The 22,877-nt window shown below is 56.8% G+C and overlaps 1 protein-coding gene across 4 annotated transcripts in view; it reads right to left on the reverse strand.

Annotated features, from left to right (window-relative positions):
- Positions 1-8,322: 8,322 nt before the first annotated feature.
- CMKLR1 (chemerin chemokine-like receptor 1) overlaps positions 8,323-22,877 on the reverse strand; it is a 46,118-nt gene continuing 31,563 nt past the window's right edge. For all 4 annotated transcript variants that reach the window (XM_042961973.1, XM_042961972.1, XM_007092340.3 and 1 more), the window contains 2 exons: positions 9,956-10,030; positions 8,323-9,427 (listed from right to left, as the gene is read on the reverse strand). In XM_042961973.1, coding sequence (XP_042817907.1) covers positions 8,327-9,424 — 1,098 coding nt within the window. In that variant the 5' untranslated portion in view covers positions 9,425-9,427; positions 9,956-10,030 and the 3' untranslated portion in view covers positions 8,323-8,326. The remainder of the gene's footprint in view (positions 9,428-9,955; positions 10,031-22,877) is intronic.

Here is a 22,877-nt window from a genome sequence, read left to right on the forward strand (position 1 = left end):
GAGAGAAGGTGCTTGCACATGTCCGAGTTGGGGAGAGGCAGAGAGAGAGAGGGAGAGAGAATCCCAAGCGGGCTCCGGGGCTGTCAGCGCAGAGCCCAATGCGGGGCTCGAACTCGCGAGCCGTGAGATCATGGCCTGAGCCGAAATCAAGAGGCAGACGCTTAACCGACTGAGCCACCCAGGCACCCCATACCCTGCAGATTTTTAATGAGGATGAAATGAGGTGATGGATGGACATGGCCTCTGGCTGCTTGTCACCATGCCTCTCGTGCCATCATGAGTCCCTGCTTCCCAGCCAAGCACTGGGGTCTGGGCCGTGGCCTGGGCATAGTAAACTGTCTGAACCAGGAGCTCGCCAGCTACTACCACCCCCCAGCCGTGGCTGAGAGCCCCCTTTCCCACATCCCCATGTGTGTCCTTACTCCACAGCTCCAACATCTGGGAGCCAACCAGAAACTCATTCGGTCATCCAGATATTTGCTGTATGGGCACCAAACATCTGCACGGTGGAAACCAAGGGAAAGATAATCCTGGGGTCCACCTCTCCCAGAGCTAGGCATCTGGGCTCCAGGGATACTTGGGCATCAGGCATCTAGCTGTACTTCCTGCCGGAGCGTCGCCCGGTGCCCAACCCAGACCTGGCGCCCAGTTGGTTGTTCCATCCATGATTTCTAAGTGGAAGAATAAACACAGGAAGTTTGTGGTCATGGTTGTACCAGCCAAATCCTTAACAGGGTCCAGGTCCGGAAAGAACTACAAAACAATGCCCGGGGGGGGGGGGGGGGGGGGAGGGGGGGAGGGTGTGGAGGGTGGGAGGGGAGGCATCTGGTTCCTTTATTTTCCGGCTGCAATTAATCAGACAAAGGGGAAAGGAAAAGGCCAAGGGAGATAAAAGCACTGAATGGAACTCGCCTTCATTTGGGAGCCCTCCTGATGGTGCCAGGGCAAGAACCCTGTGGCGGCCTCTCCATTTCTGATACAAGTGACCTGGGGTCGCCACATCTGGGAAGTGGGAGCTAGCTCCCTCCTGCAAGCTTCACCGGGACAGGAAAAACCGTGAAAACACTTTGGAAATGGAGTATTGTAACAGCGATCGTCTTGAAACTCGATGATGGCGATGATGATAAAAATAACGTCAGCCTGTGGTTATTTCCCCATTTGTCCCACAAAGGATCGTGAGCATACTTCCTGGGCTAAGCCCTGCTCTGGGTGCTGAGGCTACAGAGGTGGGCCAGGCAGACGCGGCCCCGTCTCCCCCTCTCCCCAGGGCCCTGATGGAGCTCCCCACCCAGGAGGGGGACAGACTCAGCATAAACTTCTTCCAGAGGAAAAGGAAGTAGTATGATGAGTAGAAAACAGGGGATCTGAAAGAGAATGGGGACGGGGCTGCTTTACCTGCAGGGAGGGGTCTGCAAGGGAGAGGCTGAAACTTGAAAGGAGAGGGGACAGCGGTCTGGGAACAGCCAGTGTAAAGGCAGGGAGGGGCGCTGGGCTGGGGAGCAGCGGGAGGTGAAGGTAGGGGGGTGGTGTGCTACTCCTCTAGGGCTTTGGATGCCACCGTAAGGGGCTGGGATTGCTGCGCTCTGTGAGGGGAGCTCACTCAGGCTGTTTCGAGGAAGGTGGGTTGTGGGGGGCAAGGCCGGAAGCGGGGAGACCAGTGGGGAGGCTGATGAGAGTGGGTGCTCCATGCGAGCCCGGCAGCTGCTAAGTGCTTGTGCGCGACATCTCATTTAATCCTCCCAGCGACCCTGGGATGCAGGTTCTTATTAGGCCCATTTTACAGATGACAAAACTGAGGCTTTGGAGGTGTTGAGTGGCTTGTCCAAGTCATAGAGCCTTCACCCTACCCCTAACCCTAGACGCTGTAAATGGTGGAGCTGGGATTCAAGCCCAGGCATTCTGACGCCCGAGCCCCCATGACCCTGTGTCCTAGCCATCAAGGGCCCTTTGAGTCAGGGGAAAGGGCTGGGGCGACCCCTGGGAGGGCTCAGTCCCTCCTGAGATGCTGCCACCCTGGAGGGACCCTGCCGGGACCGCCTCCCTCTGAGTTGCTCTCTTGAATCAGAGAGAGGCTCCCAGACCCGGTTCCGTCCAGAGTGCCAAAGGAGGGGGGAAGTCACTCCTGCAGACGCCATAGATTGGTTCATTTTCAAATTGTATTTTAAGACGTATTCTTCAAAATACTTCTATGGAGGCCTAACTTCCTACAGTGAAGGGCAGTAATCACCTATGCATAGACAAATGAGGTTTTATGTCTAAGGACGGACGCGTAACGGCTACCTGGATCCGGACAGACAGCGCTGTCACCCACATCCAGGACAGCTGTGAGGGATGACGTTTATGTCCCAAACGCAGTCTGTCTCTGCCCTGTACAAGGGTTTTGCAAGGCCTCCTGCCTCCCCGTTAGCCAGGATTCCGCTGGAAATGCCCCAGTGACCCCTGGATCCTGGAGACGGGTCCTTCAGGGCAGATGGGCACCAAAGCCCCTATCGACAAACCATGAAGACCGCAGCCCGTGAGTGCCCAGGTCTCCGGAATGCTGGTGCTCAGGAAAGTGGCTCACGCGGGCATTTCCCCACACACCTCACTCACAGCGGCCAGTGAGGTGGGGGGAGAGCGTGGGGGGGGGGTGTCCCCATCTCATTTGCAAAGAGGCCTCAGTTTTACCATCTGTAAATGAGGAGGATGGGAAGGGATGTGGTTTTTAAGATTCCCAGGGCTGTGAGGAAACGACAAGCCCACCCAGACACCGGCTCCTTCCTCTGAAAGGAAAAAGCCAGATCCCCCCCCCCCGCCCCCCACTCCCACCTCCTTAAAATCTGACACCGGACAGGGAGTGTACCTTCCCCTCCCCCTGGAGGAGTCTCTTGAGAGGACACTTGGCACTTGAAAGTTGCTTTAGAATCGGACACCCTGGGGTTTGCTAGCAAGCTCTGTCGCTTACTGGCTGTGCAACGCTGGGCAAGACACTTCACCTCTCTGAGCCTCCGTTTCCTCGTCTGGACGTGGGAATAGTAATGGCTCCTACCGCAAAGGCTGTTGTTAAGGATTCAATGAGAAAATGAAACCAAAGTGCTTGGAGGAGACCCAAACCTGGGCATGCTCAACTGATATTACCCACTATTGATGTTGTTGGTATTGCCGTCTTTAAGCTTGGAGCACAAGGGAAGCGTCTCGGATGCCTGCGTTTCTTCCTTCGTTCACCACGGGTCTCCTTGCCCCACACACCCTCAACCCTCTGCCCGATGACCAGGATTCTAGAGCGATAGCTGCCCGACTCCCAGGGGGAGCGACTTCCGGAAGATCCCGGGGACAGAGATCGGATGACCTCCAAAGTTAAACCCCAGTCCAAGCACCTAGCGTCTTGTCTGCATAAATCGCCCCCCGGCCGCCACCCACAATTGCGGCACTAATGGGCCTCTCTGTTCCTCGTAGGTTAATATATGTATTATTTATAGGGTTTTATTATGTGCTCAGAGGGCTCCCCTGAGAAACGTAATTGTGCACTGGGAGGTAAATTTGAATAATATTTACAATTAATTTCCATCAATAAAGCAACGCACCGAGGCCTCTGTGCAGCTGAAACGGGCCCTGGGTTGGCTTTCCGCTAACCGCTCCCCTGAGAAAGCTCGGGTAGCTGTTAAGCATCTCTAGAATAGTCCATTTGTCTCAAGCTCTACCTCTGCTCCCATTGCACGCATGTGGACGCTGTAGCCGCCTCCTGGCTTTCCCTTCTGCCCTCCTCCAACCTGTCCTCCCCAGCTGGGCCCCGGGCATCGGGCATCATTGCAAATATGCAGGGCTGAGCGCGGCCCTGCCCTGCGCCTGGCCCCCTCTGCCCTGCTCGCCATCCTGTCTGCTCTGTGCTCTCTGCTGCAGCCCCCAGCCTCCTTCAGTCCCCGGCAACCACTCTCTCCTCCCACACTGTTCCCTCCCGCTGAAGCACCCTCTCCCACACCTCACCCCCAATCAGCGCCCACCCATCCTTCCCGTCTCAACGCCAGCATCTCTTCCCCGAGGAGGTTTCCCCGGTCTTCGGACAGGGTCGGATCTCCCTGTAATGCGTGTGTAGCACTTAGTGTGGCTGTTTTCCGTTGAGGGTGTGGTTTTTAAAAACTCGTTGGCTGTCTCTCCCACTGACCAATGAATGAGCTCATGAGGACGGAGACTGTATATGTCCCGATCACTCTTGCATTCCTGGTGCCTAACACAGGGCCTGGCAAGGAGAAGCTATGAAATAGATTTTCACTGAATGGATGAACGGGTGGCTACAGAAATGGTTATGTAAATGGATGGGTGGGTGGATGTTGGGGGGGGATGGGTGAGTGTTATCTTGAGTCCCTGACAATCTCCCGTCCTTGGTTGCTAAGGAACTGAGAGAAGAGGAGGGAATGCTTTTCAAAATGCAGTTTCTTTGAAGTCCTAAATTTAAGGAATGATAGGGAATTTGGAGGTTCCTCCAGCCGCCGCGCAACACTGCTGTGTGGCTTTGGGCAGCGTTCTCCACTTCTCCGAGCCTCACCTGCTCCTCTGGGAGGTGGATGGGGAAGGCATGGGGGTCTTGGGGGCCAGGAACATCCAGCACGGAGCCCACTCTTGCTTCAGTCTCTAATCGAAAGCGACTTTGTCCTCAAAGGGAGAAAGCAATTCTTTCACGGTTGGACAAGTGGCTTCCTGGTTCCTCCTGGTCCTGGAAGGCATCCCCAGCAGGAATTTTCCAAATCCAGGGTTTGGCAACCACGGGCCCGGGGCGCCCCAGCTCCGGCCAGGGCACAGCACGCTAGGGCAGAACGGGAGGGGGAAGAACTGGGGAATTATAGACCACTTCCAAGAGAGCAAATGCCAGCTCGGTCTGCAGCAAAGGGCGGCTCTCGAAACCTCAACTCCCTTATCTGTAAAATGGGAGAGACCCTGATGGCTCTCACTGTTGGGTTCTTTTTTTTTTAATAATTTATTATTTATTTTGAGAGAGAGAGAGAGAGAGAGGCAGAGAGGGGGGGAGACAGAGAATCCCAAGCAGGCTCTGCACTGTCAGAGCTGAGCGCAACGTGGAGCTCCGTTTCACGAAATGTGGGCACGACCTGGGCCGAAATCGAGAGCGGGACGCCCAAATGACAGCCACCCAGGTGCCCCTCACTGTTTGGTTGTATCCTCTCCCACCCGGCCTGGCCCCTAAGCCCTCCAGAGCTGACTCTGCGGGCAGGCTTAAGGCAGACTCCGTCCTCAGCCAGCACAACATCCGGGTCACTGTCCCCTCCTGAGCCCCTCCCCCTCATCCCTTTGCTTACCCCCCTCCTCCGTCCCCTTTCCCCTCCCTCTCTCTCCTTCCTCCCGTAGGCCCAAGACGCTGGGATTTCAGGGCGCAGACCTGGTTCAAAGCCCAGCTCCACCGTTTACCGGCCGCGTGAGCCCGGACAGGTGGGGTCTGCAAGCCCAGCCTCCCGCCCTGCTCACCCAGGCGGCTCTGATGGTCTTCTTCACATTGGACCGTTGTCAGGGTCTGATGAGATTGTGAGCCGGACACCTAGTAGGTGCTAAATAAATGCCAGACCCCTTCCTTTATCTTTGTTCTGCATTTCCTCCGTGCTTCCCTCAGCCCTCCCTCTCAAATACCACCTTCAGCTCCTGTCCCTGTGCCCGCTTCCCCGGACCCCCTTGGCCCACCAACCCCACCCAGGAAGCAGCGCTGACCCCCCCCCGTCCCCCATCGGCCGAGTCCCGGCTCCAAGAGGAGGCCTAGTCAGACCCAGAGCATGTTGGCTGCCTGCGGAGTCACGCAGGCACGCACGCTGTGTGAGCCGCAGGACCTTTGCATCTGTGAGATCCTTTGAAGAAGCTGTAGGGACAAGATTAAGGAGGATGCCGCGGTTGCATTTAAGTATTTAATGGGGAACAACTGGTGGGGCAGCCAGAAAGAGGCCTAACCCTAAGGAGGAAAACAGCTGGTTTGAATTCTACTCCCGCTCATCAGCTTTTCCAACAAGCTGGTTTCCTGGCTTGTCGCGCGGCCCAGGAGGAGTGAGGGACCCGCCTGAACAAGTATCACCTGGGGGTCAGACCCTGCGTGGCTGGTGACCGTCTCTGGGGTCTGGAAGACGTCCCATGCCATCTCGTTGCTTCACTTGTGAAGTTGGGGCGGGGGCGGGGGGATGACGAGGGGCACGGGGCAATATTTAAAGTTCCCTGTTTTTGCTCTCAGCCGGTCCAAGTTCAGATTTCTTGAAGCCATTGGGCGCCCTGGCTTAGGGTCACTTCAGAGCTGCCTCATCATAAGCACAATGACCCAAGAAGGGAAGGAACAGTCTGTCTCTTAATGAGGTGTGATTTCCAAACAGCCCGGGGCCTCGGGAACTTGCCCAACGCCGTGTAGACATTACATCTGTTCATTGCATCTTGTCGGAGGATTGGCTTCACGATGATGGCGTTTGGGAGAGAGTGTGGACACTGGGAGGCCAAGGGTCCCCGGCTCACCGACGACTACCTCCTGACCATCCTCTCTCTCCCCACTGCCTTCCCGGAGGCCTCAGGGGGCGCAGGAGCTGGGAACCACGGCGGGCGCGTGTGGATGGATGTCGAGGGAACTGGAGGCCAAGAGTATTTTCTCTGCCATGTTGGGTCATTTTCAAAAACTATTTGCAAAGCTGATGTATAGGCCGAGGAAATGTTTATATTAATCTGTTGACGAATCAATATTTGTGGTCAAAACCCCAAGCCTCTCTCAAAACCCTGATCCTGCGGCCTTATTTGAGTCAGATAGACCTAGTTTCCAATGCTGGCTCTGGCAGGGACCAGCTGGACGCCCTCAGGGAAGTTACTTAACCTCTCTGAGCTTCAGATACCTCATATGTAAAAGGGAAGTAATAATTGGAAGTCAAGGCTGCTGGGAGGAATAAGTTTAGCATAGGGAGCACTAAATAAATGTAGGCTACCATTATAGTCTAGAAATTCTCAATAGATACATTAGCCATTGAAAACAAACAACAACAAGACAGAGCTTCCGGAGCCAGACAGAGCTGGGTTCACATCTTAACTCTGCCTCTTGCCGGCTGTGTGTCAGTGGGCGAGTTACTCCCCACCCTCCCTGAGCCTCAGCTTTGCCATCTGTAAATGGGACAAGGACACCGTGGCACAGGGAGGCGTCAGTCCCAGGTGGGAAAAGACAGCATGGCCGCGCCAGGAGGGGCTCCGCGCCTGCCGTCCCCACAGCCCGCATCTCCAGAGCACGGTTCAAGGGGCCAGGCTCCGGGCTCTGCGATCGGTGACCGAGCCCTCGGACATGCCCTTCAACCTGCCAGGCGCCCCCAGCTTGTTTCCTGAAGCCGATTCTGGCAAGGCTTTGAGAAAGCTGAGGAGCAGGGGAAGGTGCCCTCCTTCCCGGGCCCCTGCCCTCGCGTGTTTTAATCCGAGCACCTGCAGCCAGAGGCGGTGGATAGGGAAAGGAAGGGAAAACCCCCACGATGGGGAAGAAGCTGAGAGTGAAGCCGTTGCCATGGCCCGGCCCCCAGGCAACAAGTGCAAGGTGAGAGCAGGGCCGGGGGTGAGGGGCCGACACCACCCCCACCCCCACCCCCAAAGTAGCTGCGGCCCAAGCGGCCTCCACCTGGGAGGTTCCAGGCCGGGTGCCTTCAGGCCGCATCCTCTGAAAGCCCTTTGCTCCTCTCTCTCCACCCCTTCCCCCAGGCCCCACATGTCCTGCCCTCACAGAGCCCACAGGGCTCCTCAGGACCTGTTCTCTGTCTTCCCACCTGATCTGAAAGCCAAGTGCGTGGTCCTGGCAGTTCGCGAGTGCCTGTGTCACCTTCCTCTCCCAGGTAACCTGTGCATCTCCACTTGCCCTCACCCGGAGAAATGATGCGGGCGGGCGGCAGGATTTCTGGCTGGCCAGTGATACAGGCATGTGGGGCGAGGCGGCGGTTTGCATCACACTGGGTTGGCCCTGACCTCTGCTGCTCAGGCCAGGAACACGCCCCGTGGCGCGTTTGTGATTCCAGGGGAGCGCGGAATAGGTAGCTTAATCCCTCTGTCTTATGCTGATCCCGGTTCATGGCAGCGCTTTTAAGAATGCTCCCTTTTTCGCTTTGGGTCAGCCAAGGCAGGTCTCCCAAGAAGCATGGGATGCCGGTCCACGGCCTGCCCGGTCAGCCACGCCCCTCGAAGGACGGAGTTCCGAGCCCTGGACTCCCAGCTCAAAGCACTGGCCAGCCCCAGGTAAACTCTAGCAGGCGTTGGCGGGTGCTGAAGGGGGTTTCTGCGGTGGTCTTTGGAAGGCACAGCTCTGGGCCTCCGAGGCCGGAGTGCCTGTCCACCAGGGGTTCGCGGATGAGGCTCAAAGCATGCTGGTCTCCTTCTCGTTGATGGATGACATCTTGGTAAAGCTCCTGTGGCTGGGGTAGGAGGAGTGGCCTGTGTCCTCGCTCAGCGCGTTAACCAGGCGGGAGAAGAGGGCCACCTTGAACTTCTTGAAGTCCTGGCCCACGAAGACGTACAGGATGGGGTTCATGCAGCTGTTGGCAATGGCAATGGCGGTGGCCAGGGGCAAACCCAGGCTGAAGACGGAGCCCGGCACGGTGGCGTGGCGGAGCTCCAGCAGGTAGAGGGTGTGGTAGGGACACCAGCAGAGGAAGAAGGTGGTGATGATGGTCACGATGATCTTGAAGGGTTTCTTGGTCCTGGCCAGGCGGTTGCGTCGAAGCTTGCAGACGATGGTGAAGTAGCAGGCCGTGATGATGAGCACGGGGACCAGGAAGCCACAGAGGAAGCGGGTGACCGTCACCACCACGTGGCGGCTGAGGCCCGTGGGGTCCAGCCCGGAGCGAGGGAGCCACGGGGCGGAGCCGGCCGCGGACAGGCTGAAGTTGTTAAAGCAGGACGTTTTCCCGTGCACGTGGGCCGTGTCCCGGAAGACGAGGGACGGAGAGCTCAGGAAGAAAGCCAGGACCCAGATAACCACGCAGGCCACGCAGGCCAGCCTCACGCCGCGGTGGTTCTGGGACCAGACGGGAAGGAGCACGGAGATGCAGCGGTCGAAGCTGATGACGGTCAGCAGGAAGACGCTGGTGTACATGTTGTGGATGAGCAGGAAGTTGCTGATCTTGCACATGGCCGTGCCGAAGACCCAGTGGTAGTCCATGGCGGTGTAGGCAATGTGGATCGGGAGGAAGACGTTGAACAGGAAGTCCGCCACGGCCAGGTTGAGGAACCAGACGGTGTTCACCGTCTTCTTCATCTTGAAGGTGGCGATGACGATCACCAGCCCGTTGCCCAGGATCCCGAGGAAGCAGACAATGCTGTAGACCGCCACCAGGAAGATCCTGGTCACCTTGCCTTCCAGGGGAGAAGACTCCTCCAAAACCATGATGGGTTCAAAATCATCCGAGTACTCCTCGTCGTAGGAGAAGGAGGTGTTGTAATCCTTGTCCCCCATTCTCTGTGAGCAGAGACAGGAGTCGTTAGGGGAACTGGCTCTAAGAGGTTGACCAACACCAGCAAGACCGACAGTGTCCTGCCCGACTCTGAGCCGGGCCGGCGTAGTATCTTGACTGCTTAACTACTTGCTTCACAACAAAGCCCATGTTACAGATGGGAAAACTGAGGTCTAGAGAGCTGAAGTCACTTACCCAAGGTCATACAGCTGAGAAGAGGCGGGGCCACGAGTCAGACCCCAGCCTCAGGGTCTATCCTCCTGACAACCATGGTCGCTGCCTCTCGGGGACCCTCCCCTTCCCCTTACAGTCCACTGAGGGAGAGAGCATTCATCAAGCTCCTCAAATCATGGCAGAACTGCAATGACGCTAAGGGCCATGAAGGAGGGGTGGATAACGCTGTGGACGTGGCTCCAGCCATGTTTCCAAAACCCAGGAGACAGCTGTGCTGGCATCCTCCAGTGCCCCTACCTCGTCACGGGTCCCCCACGGGTGCCCTCTGGACATTTGTTCAGACCGCAAAAGTCCCTCACCGTTCACTGTTAGGGTGTCCAAAGCTCTCCAGTGGGGTCCTTGGCCAATCGGTCCCAGGGCACAGCTAGGAACACCTGCAGGAAAGATGAGGAGGCAGTGGTTGGATCCAGGTCCAAGAGCCAGGGGTTGGGTGCACTCAGAGCCACAGATACAATCTATTGTCATTACTCCCAGTTTACAGAGGAGAAAGCAGAGGTTGGAGGCTGGAAGGCGACAGAGCCCCGTGAACCCAGATTAACGGCTGGACCCTTCATCCCAACCCCCACCTCCTCCCCACCCAAGCACATCCACAGATGAGACTCTGAGTCAGGGGTGGGTGTGGGGAAGGCACAGGGGAGAGCGTGTGGATGGTTCGATGCAAATATTCTGCCAGGGCAGACCCAGAACACTCGAGGCACCCAGAAGACAGAAAAGGAACGGTCCTGAGCACCCACGATGTGCCAAGAACTGTGATTCCCTTAGTTTCTCTTTCCAGGGGCTCTTTGAGGCAGGTGTTGTGATTCTTGTTTGGGATCTGGGAAACTGAGGCCCAGAGAGAGAAGCGTCCTGCTCACTTGGCATTCCCTGGGCCCTATGGGTGTCGCGGATCACACAGACCTGCTGTCACAACAGCCCGGTGAGGAGACAGACACAAATGCATTCACCGAGCACCTACCATACTTCTCATAACAACGTTGTTGGGTATTTTCCCCACTTCCCATAACAACGTTGTTGGGTATTTTCCCAACCTAAGGAAGAACAGACTGAGAGTCCACGGAGTTTGCAAGTTGGGAGGTCTTGGAGGTGGTCTCACGGGCATGGTTCAAACCCAGCTTTGGCCACCTACCAGCTATGTGGCTTTGGATACACGACTTCTCCTCTCGGAGCCTCAGTTTCGTCATCGATAGAATGGGAATACTCACTACTAAACAGAATGGGTGTAAAAATTACAGGCATCAGAAATACGGCGCGTTGCTTCAGTGCTGGCACGTGATCAAAAAATATTAGTGATTCAGTTAGGGCCCGGGGTAAACCGTGGGATTGGAACCCAGGGCTCCGACAGCCCAGAGCCCATGCACTTTCCACCACCCAGGCTCTCCCCATCCTGACGAATGGGAACCAAACCAGAAGCTCAGCCGGTGAGACTGCCAATCGATGCTTTGTTATAAATAACGCCGACCTTCCACCATATAAACGCATTACTGGTCCTTAATGGGTTTGAGGTGGTATTTCATTGCAGAAAAGTCATCTTTAGCTTTCATTAAATAAAAGCCACTTGGAAAATCCCGTTGAGGGCCCTGGGCTCAAGGGATTCAGAATTAAAGCACCATCCTGCTTGGGTGTCATGCCATACTGCAGGCTGGGAGAATATTCCAGAGGTGCCCAGTGAGGGGTCCCGGGGGGCTTCCTGTGACCCTGGAATGCAAACAGAAGATGGGCCGAATACGGCTCCCCCCGCCCCCCGTAACTGGGGGGAATGTGACTGGTGCTCGTGATAACGATGGAGGCCAGGGACCGTGCTGAGCATTTGCTATGGATGCCCTTGCTTTGGCCCCATGACGGGCACCGACAAGGCTGAGGGAGATGAGAACGCTCGCCCAAGACATCCATCCAGGCAGGGGGTGGGGGAACCAGAATTTGAACGAGGTCTGCAGAACCAGGGCGGTCACCATCTCTACACGCTGCCCCGGAAATCACGGTCTGATGACAGCCACCAAGCGTGTCCTCGAGGAAGAAATGACCATGTCCACATTCCCTGTGCCGGGCTGTGCAGGCCCCGGGGACAAGGAAATGGCTTCCCCCAGGGTCCCGTCCCACAGGAGCTCACGGCCAATCACAGGGCACAAGACAGAGGTGAGCTGGGGCAAGGCCAGGAAGCTCGAAGAAGCCTGGAGGGGGTGCTCCCCAGCCTGGGCACCAGTCCTGTGCTTCTCAGGGCAGGCAGGATCTGAGCTGAGTTTTCAAGGACAGCTAGGAGTTCAGAGAATGAGGGAACGTGCCAGGCCGTCTCTGCACCCCCTCCCCCGCTGCCAACGGGGGAGGCGTCTGAGCCCCAAGAGGAGGGTGGAGAGGAGCAGGGACCCCGCACTTTGCATCACGTCTCCAGAAAGGCACTGGACACAGATAACGTCATGTCTGGCTCTCCGGCTGGGCTGGAGCGGCTCGGGGTCACAGGCCGTGTCTCACCGTCTCCGGGCAGGGATGGGGGTTGGCCGGGCCAAAGCAGCACAGAGTGGTGCTGACAACCTCTGGGCCTGTCTGTCCATCCGCCCCCTCAGTCTACTAGGAATTGAGTTCATCAGTGTCCCCCGTTGACGTGTGCCCTCCCCCTGAGTCCTCCTGGGGGAGTGTTTCATCACAGGTCAGCCCTCGGCCCATCCGGACACACACCCTTCCTGCCCTGAGCCCGTTTCTGTGCCAGCCCAGGCCGTACAGCACAGGAGCCAAGGACACAGACTCTGGGGCCTGGCCAGGCCGCCAGCTCCCCGATCCTGGGTCTGCATGAACTTCCTGTGACCACGGGCAAGTCAGCTATCGGCTCCGCGCCTCGGTTGTCTTATCTGTAAAATGGGCCGGATCATGCGATGGTGGTGAAGTTTCAACGTCACATGTAAAGTTCTTAGAACAGGGTAAACACTATGCTGTTGTTGTTGTTGTTGTTGTTGTTGTTGTTGTTATTCTGTCCCAGGCTTCCACTCTCTCCTAAAATGGCCTTTGCCTCGAAAGGTAGAAGGGGGCCTGGAAGGCCGCAGGACCCATAGGTCCCCCCCACTGGCCTCCCCAGTCCTGGGTTCAAGGGCGGGTCAAGGGAGACACAGGCGAAGATTTTGTTTCTCTTCGTCTCTCAAATAGGGGTAAGAAAGCCCCCCTCATTTTGTTGGGAGGGTCACATGTAGTGACAATGAACCCTTGGCCAACTGTAAATTCTAAAGAGCCATAAAATTCTAGCTATTTGTAGTCCTTAAACAATCAGGAAGCTTCTGAGAAAAAGTGTGTGGAACTGTATATCCACGATAGGCGTATACGCATAACCAACATTTATTTGAACGCTCAGCATGTGTGAAACGTGCTTGGCGAGGCATGTTCCCTACAGCCCTGAAAGGGTAGCTCTGACTTACAGGTGCAAAAACTGAGGTTCAGAGAGGTGAAGCAACCTGCCCAAGTCCACACAGCTGGGAAGTTGGACCTCCAAGGATCCCAAGTGAGAAGTGTCTTGGGCTCCCCGTTTCCCCGAGGGATTAGCAGTCCCCAGTCCTGCCACTTACGACTCCCAGCTCTCTAAGCCTTAGCTCTGAATCCTAAGAGTTCAGACCTTCATTACATTCTTTTTTTTTTTTTATGTTTATTTATTTTTTGAGAGAGGGAGACAGAGCATGAGTGGGTGAGGGGCAGAGAGAGAGGGAGACACAGGATCCGAAGCAGGCTCCTGGCTCCGAGCTGTCAGCACAGAGCCCGACGCGGGGCTCGAACTCACAGACGGCGAGATCATGACCTGAGCTGAAGTTGGACGCTCAACCGACCGAGCCACCCGGGCGCCCCATGTTCTTGACCCTCCTATGGAGCTGCCTTCCCGGAGCCACCTTCCCAGGCTTCCCTTCGCCTTTCCTTCAAGGCCCCTAGAAGCGGCTCCACATGAAAATCACATCTGCAATGCTGTGTATATCCTGGTCCATGACACTGCCCACTGCCTCCCTCGGGTGCCCTTTATGAAGGCCCCTGCTTGGTGAGAAATGCCCAGGAGAATTCAAGGTAAGGAACAACGTTGTTTCCCCCGGGGGAACTGGGCTGTTTCCTCATTCTAGGTCATCCAGGTTCTACAACTGATCATGTTTCCCTTTTCGATGTGGCCACAAGGAAGCTCAGAGTCACATTCGCAGGTCAGAGGCAGCAACCGTATTAACCCAGCTGGTCTGGCTTCTACGTTGGTTTGGTTACTCTTCATGCCTGGATCTAGTTATACTTTCTATTGGTTTTAGTCCGCGGTGATAAGTGATAGTTGACTGGGTACCTGCAACAGCCCGGAACGCTGTATAAATACTTTCATTGTATCAGCTCACACAACCCCCCAGGTCCCCAGAAGTGGTGCTGCTGTCACTCCCAATGTAAGGGTGAGGAAGTGAGGCTATTGTCGCACAGTCAGCGGGTGGCCAGCTCACATTGCTCAGACTTTGAGCCCTGCTCTTAACCGCTTTGCTTTCCAGAAAGTGGAGCTCATCTCTCCGTGTCTACACCACCCCTCCTCCTGCCCCCCCAGGACACCTACTCATTGTTCCCCTTGTCCTAGCCCCTCCAGGGATCTACCTCCCTGCCCTTCTTTTCAGGACATCTGGTTGAGGTCTGGGGCACATGGTTCATCACAGCCCAGGCAGGCAGGTGAGCCTGTGGCCAGTCTGTCCCCCTTTCTGCCCTCGGCTCCCCCAGAGAGCCCAGGAAGCCCAGGGAGCAAATGAACTCCCCTGGCTGGCTCCCAGATTCAGCCTGTGACCCTGAACTTACACCCATTTAGAATAAGGCCTGGAGTTGAGCTGTTCTGAGGCCCCTGGGACAGACTCTCCAGGTCATCGAGACAGTGTCCTGCCTCCAGGCCCCCTCCTCCCTAGCATCCCTGCCTGGACATCTACGGGACACATATGAAGCAAAGGACGCCTTTGTTTCTCTTTATGGCCTTAGCGCACCTTCCCAGCAGTCCTGAGAAGTGGGCAGGGCAGGTATTATCATCCCCATTTTGTAGGTCCTGAAATTGAGGCTCAGAGAGGAGAAGCAAGTTGTTCAGGTGTGACCTTGGACCTCTCAGCCTCCAGAACTGTGAGGACAGATGTCTGTTGCTTAAGCCCCAGAGTCTCCGGCATTCTGTTACAGCAGCCGGAACGGGGACCAAGGCCTCCGGGCCCCATTGCAATCCCAGCGCGATGGGGCTGGTCCGAGGACCTACCCCCAGGCTCTCGTGAGGCTTGAGGAGGCGGTGTTTGTTCCAGGGGCTCTGGGGGCACTGCCTGGGGCATGGAAAGTTCACCACGGATCATTAAGCACTTCCTGTGACTGGACAGCGGGCCACACACATCTTACCCACCTCTTACACGACAGCCTTCCGGGGCCGGGACACGATTGCACCCATTTTCAGATGGGGACGCTGAGGCACAGGGAGGCGAAGTAATGTGCGTGAAGCATTTAAATCCCTGTAGCGCATAAGGCCACTCTTGTCCTTGTCGTTGTTGTTATTGTTTGGGGAGGGAGGGGTGGACGTAATCCGCGTCCACCAGTTTTCTATCAGTACCCGGTTCTGACCCCACTGCTCCCTTCATCTACGCTCTGGCCAGCTCCCAGGCCTCTCCCTCTGATGCTGACTGTGTCCCACCTGCTGCCCCCAGCACCCCCCAAAAGCCTGCTGGATAACAGACACTCCTCCTTCACCAGTCTCCGGCTCAGTGCCCGGTGCACAGTAAGTGCTCAGTAAGCACGTGTGGCATTAACTGCTGACATCGTGATTTACTGGACACTTCTATGTGGTGGGTGCCAAGCCCATTAGAAGTGTTGTCACAGACGACTTGCAAGGGGGGAGGTGTCGTCCTCCCCCGAGGCTTTGGAAACATGGAGCCTGACGCCTACTGTATCAGTCAGCCCGCATCGCTGTCACCGGGGACCACAGGCCGGGCAGTTTAAACAACAGACGTTGATTTTCTCATGGCTCTGGAGGTTGTAAGCCCAGGATCAAGATGCTGGCAGGCTTCCTCTGAGGGTCGCTCTCCTTGGCTCCTACACAGCCGTCTTCTCCCCGTGTCCTACGTGATCTTGCCTCCGTGTGTGCCTGTGTCCTGATCTCTTCTTACAAGGAGCCCCGTCATGATGGATCAGGGCCCACCCAGATGGCTTCATTTTACCCTAACCGCCTCTTTACAGGCCATATCCCTGAAAATACAGTCCTATTCGGAGGTGTCGGGGGCTTGGGGTTAGATTCATCCGACGTATGAATCTGGGGGGATGCGATTCAATCTCTAACACCTACATGCTGCCATCATTGGTATAACCCAACACGGCTATTTACGGTTCCTCCACATGGCTCACTCTGGGCTTGGGGGAGTCTTACCCCCAGCTCTCTACCCCATGGCCTCACCCGTGCTGGGACCCAGGCCCTATCCTTACGATGGGTTACTCGGGCACACACACACACACACACACACACACACACGCCCCGCCTCCAGTGGAGGAAGATATTTACCATCTCCACACCCATCAAGGGAGTGCCATCTGCAATGTACAAGAAATGTACAAGAAATGTACAATGTACAAGAAATACCTTCAAATCCAAACAGGCAGCAACCCCAACAGAACAACCTCAAACCATCCGAACAGGTAATTTACAGGAGGGAAACCTCCAAACATGGGCATGTGACAAATTCATGCTCCAAGACTTGCAAATGACAACCGCGGCTGGATGAGACTTGGTGCCTACCGGGCTGTGGCAAGAATACAGCGCTGGCACGGCTACCCCTCAGGCTGGCAGGATGGGGGCACAGGCTCTCAGGCCACCCTGCGGGTACCCGTGAACCCCTGGGCACCCTCCAGCCCCGGAAGGCACCAAGCACCAGGGCACTCGTGTGTGCCGTTTGCGGGGACATGCCTCGGCTTGGGCTCTCCAGAAGCAAACCTCCAATGCGGATCCCTGCAAAAGTGATTTATTAAGGAAGTGTTCCGGGAAAAAATCCATACAGGAGTGGAGAAATCGGATCAGGAAGGGGAGGAGGCTAGTCAAGGGTGCAGAAGGTGCCCTTGGCCCTTGCTTGCGCTCTGGGAACAATGGAGGTCGTGATCCAGGAGGCCGAGCGTTTGTATCCCTCCACCCTGCCCACGTGCATTCCCAGGCACTCCCAGGCACTCCCAGCCCCGGAGGTCCGGAGGTCGATCCTCTAACAAAAGCCAAAGGTGCCGGCCCACAGGGGCAGGAGACCTTGGGGAGATTGTGTGCGCTAAAACAGTGTGTGTGTGCTAAAACAGTGTGTGTGCTAAAACAGGATCTGGGGTCTAAGGAGGCACACACATGCGTCTGCTGACGGCTGGAAGCTGGAGACCCCTGAAGGTCCACTGTGGGAGAGGGGACCAGGGAATGCCATAAGCTGCTAGAAGTGACAGATCATGCACAGTACACACGGCATTGGCATTCGGAGCATCTTAAAACCACCTAACCATAGGAGCACTTAAGGGCATCGAAAACACGCACGCACACAAAACGGGAACAAACATCTGGCAAGAACACCACCAGATAACAAGCTACACACTGAACGGATTAGGATAGCCCCGTGGGAGCAGGGGTGGGAGGGAGAAGTATAGAGAAATGAATGCCAGGAAGAAAGGGAGGTCAAGTGCGGGGGGGCTTCGAGCGGCCAGTGATGCAAATGAGAATGGACGGAGGGGTGTCATTATGTGAGCCCTCTTTCCTCTCCTGAGGTCCAGAAAAACCAAGAGCAAACAAAGAGACACTCCAAATCCCTGCCTGGTGCTCATGCTCCGACGGTGTTCAGCCCACGCCTGGATCCCTGATGAAGCCACGCTCGGCCTGACAGCCTTGGCCCTGCCCAGGGGACTTCGGTGCCCCCCCCCCCCCGAAGCCTCTTTTCAAACTGGGAATGAACTTGGCTGAGCCAGTGGAAACACTGGCCCAGTTAAGCTGGCTCTGTGGCACCCAAGGCCTCCGACCTCCTCGGCAAGCCCAGCCCTGGCCCAGGACAGGTCCGGGCTCAAGTTCACAAAGGGTTTCTCCTGCCGTCGAGAGCAAAACCCTCAGGTGGATGTCATTTGCTTAATTTTTATTAAGCAAACAGATGGCCCTCACTACAGGCTAGGCACTGTTCTAAGCACTATTACAGATGAGGAAACTGAGGCCCAGAGAAGGTAAGTAATGTGCCCACAGGTAGGTCAGCCAGGCAGGTCAAATGAGTCATTCTGGACGGAGGAGGAAGCTCCAAGCAGGCAGGTGCCATGCGGGGTTTCAAACTCAGAGCCTGCTGAACTGCCCAACCCACTCTCTTTCCTTGTCTACCACCTGGCCTCCTCGGAACATTCTGGAATTCTCTGGTCTTTGCTCCCCGGGAACCTCCCGAGAGCCCCCACGAGATTTATCTGGCGGGGTTCACGGCATGCATTTTGCAGATGGGGCCAGATGTGTTTCCAGGTTCCCTGTGATTTTTCTATGGGGCCCCTCTGTGTCCAGTCAATGGCCCGAATGGGACTGTGTCACGACCCCAGTGCCATGGGGAAAGTCTCCCGGAGATGGGAGCTCATCCATCCATCCTGCGAGGGAGTGCGGAGCCTGCCGCTCCCTGGCCCTGGCTGGGAGGCTGGGTTGCACCACCTGGACCTCCCCCTGTCCCGCTCTGCAAGGGTGGCTGTCCTCCATCCTGCTTTATCAAGGGGACATCTGAGGCCAGAGGGGGCGGGGGCGGGCTTGCTTGCCTGAAGCCACACAGCTGGTTAGTGGCAGTGCAGGGATTTGAATCCGGTCCGTATGAGTCCGAGGCCCCACCTCCTCCAGCTGCTCTCCGCTGGCCCGTGTCCCCATGGGCTCAGGGGATGGCAGGGCTGAGGGGCATCTGGGCAGCAGCTGTGTGCCTTTCGCTTCCTGTCTGGGTCTCTGTTGCGGGCCCCTTTGCTAAACGAGGGCCCCAAGTCTGCGAAGGACTCGGCTCCCTTTCTGTCTGTCGTCTGTCTGTCGGGGACTCTCTCTGCTGGCTTCTTCCTCGGCCTCTCTTTCTCCCTGTCCGTGTGTGTAGCAGGGCCCATGGGTGGGGGAGCCCATCAGGGAAACAGGAAGCTCCTTCCTTTGCGTTTGGCCTGGCTCTTGCCCTCCCCACGGCCTGCTCCCAAGGTCCAGATGGGCGGCCGCAGATGCCTCTCCTCTGGCTCTCTCCAAGCTCTCCCCCAGAGGGCATCCCATTTTGTGGCCGGGGAAACTGAGGTCCAGACAGAGCAAGTGACCCTCCCTAAGCCACAGAGGAGAGGGTCTCCGTCTGTCTCGTGTGTGGCGTATCCCCAGGGCCTAGAACTCTGCCTGGCACGTCACCCACCTTAGGGCTCCCCCCTCTGTACCTTCCCTGCACAGATTTGCCAATGGAGGCTCACTCAGAGAGGTGAAGTGGCCAGGCCAGGCTCACCCAGACCGTAAGCGTTAGCCTAAGCTTTGAACCAAGGACGCTCTGCCCCCCAAAGCTGCTATTTCTGGTTGCCCCAGATCATAGCCTCGGCCACTCTTCCTCCACAAATGTCCCTCCCCAGCCTTATCCTCACCTCCTGCTGGCCCAGACGGCCTCTGCAGGTTCTGAGGTCTTTGCTGCCAGAGTTCCCGGTTGCTCCCACCTACCAGTCCCCCGCCCTTCCGGGCAGAGAGACCGGGCAGATGGCTGTGAGAGACACATTAGGGGTTTCAGTTGCTGGATCCCCAGCTCCGAGGACTCAGGAACCTCGAAACCACCAGCACCGCAGATACTCCAGCCACGGGCTGGCAGCCAGCCCCCGGACGGAATTAGCTCGGTGTTGGGAGAGAATTTCCTCCCTGGTCCCACGCCCACACTTGGAAGCTCACACTGAGTCACTGCAGTGAAGCTAGAAAGTGCTGGCCGCCTGACAGCCTGTCCCATTTTCTTGTGGTTTGGATGGGGCCATGTTTGAGCTTAGGGCTCCGTAGGCGTGGGCAAGAGCCAGGAGCCTATAACCCTGGACCCGGACAACCCACTTGCTCAGAGACCAGAGGCCCCAGGAAACCTCCAACAGCAGACGAGTGCACAGAAGCAGGAGACCCCCCCAAATATCCATTCTACTGCCTGGTCTCCCCTCCCCCGCATTAGAACACCACTCCTTCCTCCCGGGTGTGCTCTGTCTGTCCCCAGATCCACTCCCCCCGGCTCTGTGTCCTACAGGCGGACCCACAGGAATGACATCACAAGGCTCTTTGAGAGCCCGACAGGGGGGACAGGGCAGGACGAGAGGGAGGTCAGGCTCCCTCCCGGCAGAGTCTCCTGAGTCGGTCACAGCCGTGCCACCTGGATCGAAGTACAGACCCCTCCTCTGGCCCCCAGCCTGGGGCACCAAGGTCTCCATGCAGGGCTGGCCCTGGGCTGCTGGAGAGAGAGAGACAGAGAGAGAGACAGACAGAGAGAGAGAGAGAGAGAGAGAGAGAGAACATCCCCTATACTGTCCACCCCTTTCTGAGCCCTCTGAGCCTAGGCTCTCCTGTCTCCCTGTTTGAGCCGGTCATCAGTTTCTGGCTATGACCCTAACCACACTCCCTACCCTCTACCCCCATATCTGTCAGATCCTGCCCGTTTTGTCCATCAACAGCTCGCAGACCTGCCCGCCACTTCTGCCCACCCGGATGGTGGTGACAGGCCCCCAACCAGCCACTCGTTTCCATTCGGATTTCATTCCCCACCTGGTAGCCAGAGAGAGCTCTTCAAAGCGCAAACCACATTGCAACGCTCTCTGCTTACGAGCCCTCCTTAGAAGCAGCACCAGCTCCTTACCGAAGTCCCTAAGGCCCCTGCCTCCTCTAGGACTGAGCCCAGGATGGATCCCGGCCCCAAATGAGACCCTGCCTTGGCCGCAGGCCCTGGGGCCCAGGTAGAGTGTGGACACTTCCTTGCAAACCCGGCCCCCCTATCTGATTGCAGACCCAGCAGTCATTCCCAGCCACCTAGGCCCCTAGCAAGAGTGTTTGGGTGGACGTCTCTCCTTCCAGGCTGAGAAGCCACTCTGGCCCCAACAGTGGGTCTGACGCACAAACACTGCGTGTCTTTGCAACTACTCAGCTTGCATCCAAAGCCGCCAGGCAGATAGCTTGCGCCTTTTCCCACAAACACGGCCCCAGCCCCTGGAGGTGACCTGTAAACAAATTCCCCCATGCTTATATCCCCCTAGACTACGAGGCCCAGCACCCGACTTGCCTAATCCCCTAAAGCCAGCCTTGTGTCCGCTCACGCAAGCAATCCCCGAGCTTATCCAGAAGGCACTGGGCGCGATGACATGAGCTGCTCAGGATGTGGTCTGAGACGGCTGCCAACGGGGGTCGCCGTCCCCTCCCCCCCCCCCCCCCCCCCCCCCCCCCGCGTCCGGCCAGGTGCCGCCCAGGGCATGTGCTCAGGGTCCTGCTCACAGCAGGGGCTCGGAGCCTAGACTCCGAGGCTCTCAGGGTTAAATGTTATTAAATATCATCATCCAAATAACGGTATTTTACTGAGCACGATGTGCGTCAGGACGCTGAGAAGCTCTTCGTGTACGTCCTTCACACGAACCCCATGCGACGGTGGGGTCATTACTACGGCCAATTTAGAGTTGAAGAAGCAGAGGCCTGGGGGGTGGAGTCTCACCCAAGGTCACATGGCCACTGAGAGGCAGAGGTCTTTATACTTTACAGGGTCTACTTGACAACGCCCTTAGGTAAATCCCTGACCCCCTGGGGGCCTGGGTTTCCCCGTCTGTAAAACAAGGAGGTTGGTGTTGACGGTGTCGAAGGCTCCCTTCCAGCTTTAAAAAATGCCACGGTTGGGGGGCACCTGGGTGGCTCAGTCGGTGGAGCGTCCGACCTCAACTCGGGTTGTAATCTCGCGGTTTGTGAGTTCGAGCCCCGCGTCGGGCTCTGTGCTGACGGCTCAGAGCCTGGAGCCTGCTTCCGCTTCTGTGTCTCCCTCTCTCTCTGCCCCTAACCCACTTGCATTCTGTCTCTGTCTCTCTCAAAAATAAATAAGCATTAAAAAAGATTTAAAAAAAAAATGCCACGGTTGAATGGGCCAAGCGTCCGTCGATTGCCAGCCTCGTGGCACTAAAAAAGACAGTATGGCCCAGCTCCACGCTGTGTGACCCTGAGCAAATTGCTTTACCTCTCTGAGCCGTTGTTGAGTTGCCTATGGAATGGCGATAATAAAATCTTCCTTTGAGAAAATCATGGAATCTGGATAAAGTGCTTTCTTGGGACCCCTTGCAGTTCTAAGATTTCTGGCCCAGTGGCTGAAGGCTGATTTATAAACCTCCCCTTCCTCACCCGGTCAGCAGGTCTGGGGTCCTTACTAACTATGACAAGGTTGTCTCGGGCTCATTCCCCTGCTCCAAGCTGCCCAGTGGCTAAGCCACCAGGTTCAAATGCCCTTCTTAGCTAAGCAACCATGAACAAACTCTCTCCTTTCCAAGACTCAGTGTTCCCATCTGTAAAATGGGGCTGATATTATGACCTCCCTCCTAGAGTTACCATGAGCCTGTCAAGAAGCAATAATGTGGGTCCACAGAGTGCCCCACGCACAGCAGGTGCTCAGCAAACATTTGTAGAGAAAAATCGGATGGAGATTTACTTGGGAGAACCAGCAGCAGCCCTGTCCCCCACTGAGGAGAAAGCTGGGCTGAATCCACTTAGCAGATTCTGAACCAAAGCAGAGGGCCGGGCTTCCAGAAACCGACAGAACTTGAAGATGAGCCTGGAATGTGTCTGGAGGCAGCGGAGGGGATGGGAGCCAGGCCGCAGCCGGTGGTTCCTCTGAGCCTCCCCCTCCCAGACCAGACGCCGCCCCGGCCGGATGACGAAGTGTGGCCACTGCGATCCCTGCCCTCAGCTCGGCCCCCTCTCCCTCCCCACATCCTCTGCGAGGGCCTCCGCGAAGCATTTTTCAACTTGGTTGAAACCCTCGGCTGAAACCGAGCTCTTGTGCCCGCTCTGTCCTCACAGAGGATCCCGGCGTAGCCAGGAGCTGGCCCTGGCTGTGTGGGCTCTACCCCGTTTTCTCCGCATCTCTGACCCCCCGTTTCTGCTCCTGGAACGCGGAGCTCGCCCGACGGGCTGTGAAATGGAAGGAAAACGGCCCACGGGATGCGCCTAGCAAAAGAGGCAGCCCCTCGTGGGGACTCCCCCGATGCCAATTCCCCCTTATTCCCATTTGGCAGAGAAAACTCAATTTCAAACAAGTTTCA

This window comes from Panthera tigris, chromosome D3, assembly GCF_018350195.1.
Source record: "Panthera tigris isolate Pti1 chromosome D3, P.tigris_Pti1_mat1.1, whole genome shotgun sequence".
NCBI classification, from domain to species: Eukaryota; Metazoa; Chordata; class Mammalia; order Carnivora; family Felidae; genus Panthera; species Panthera tigris.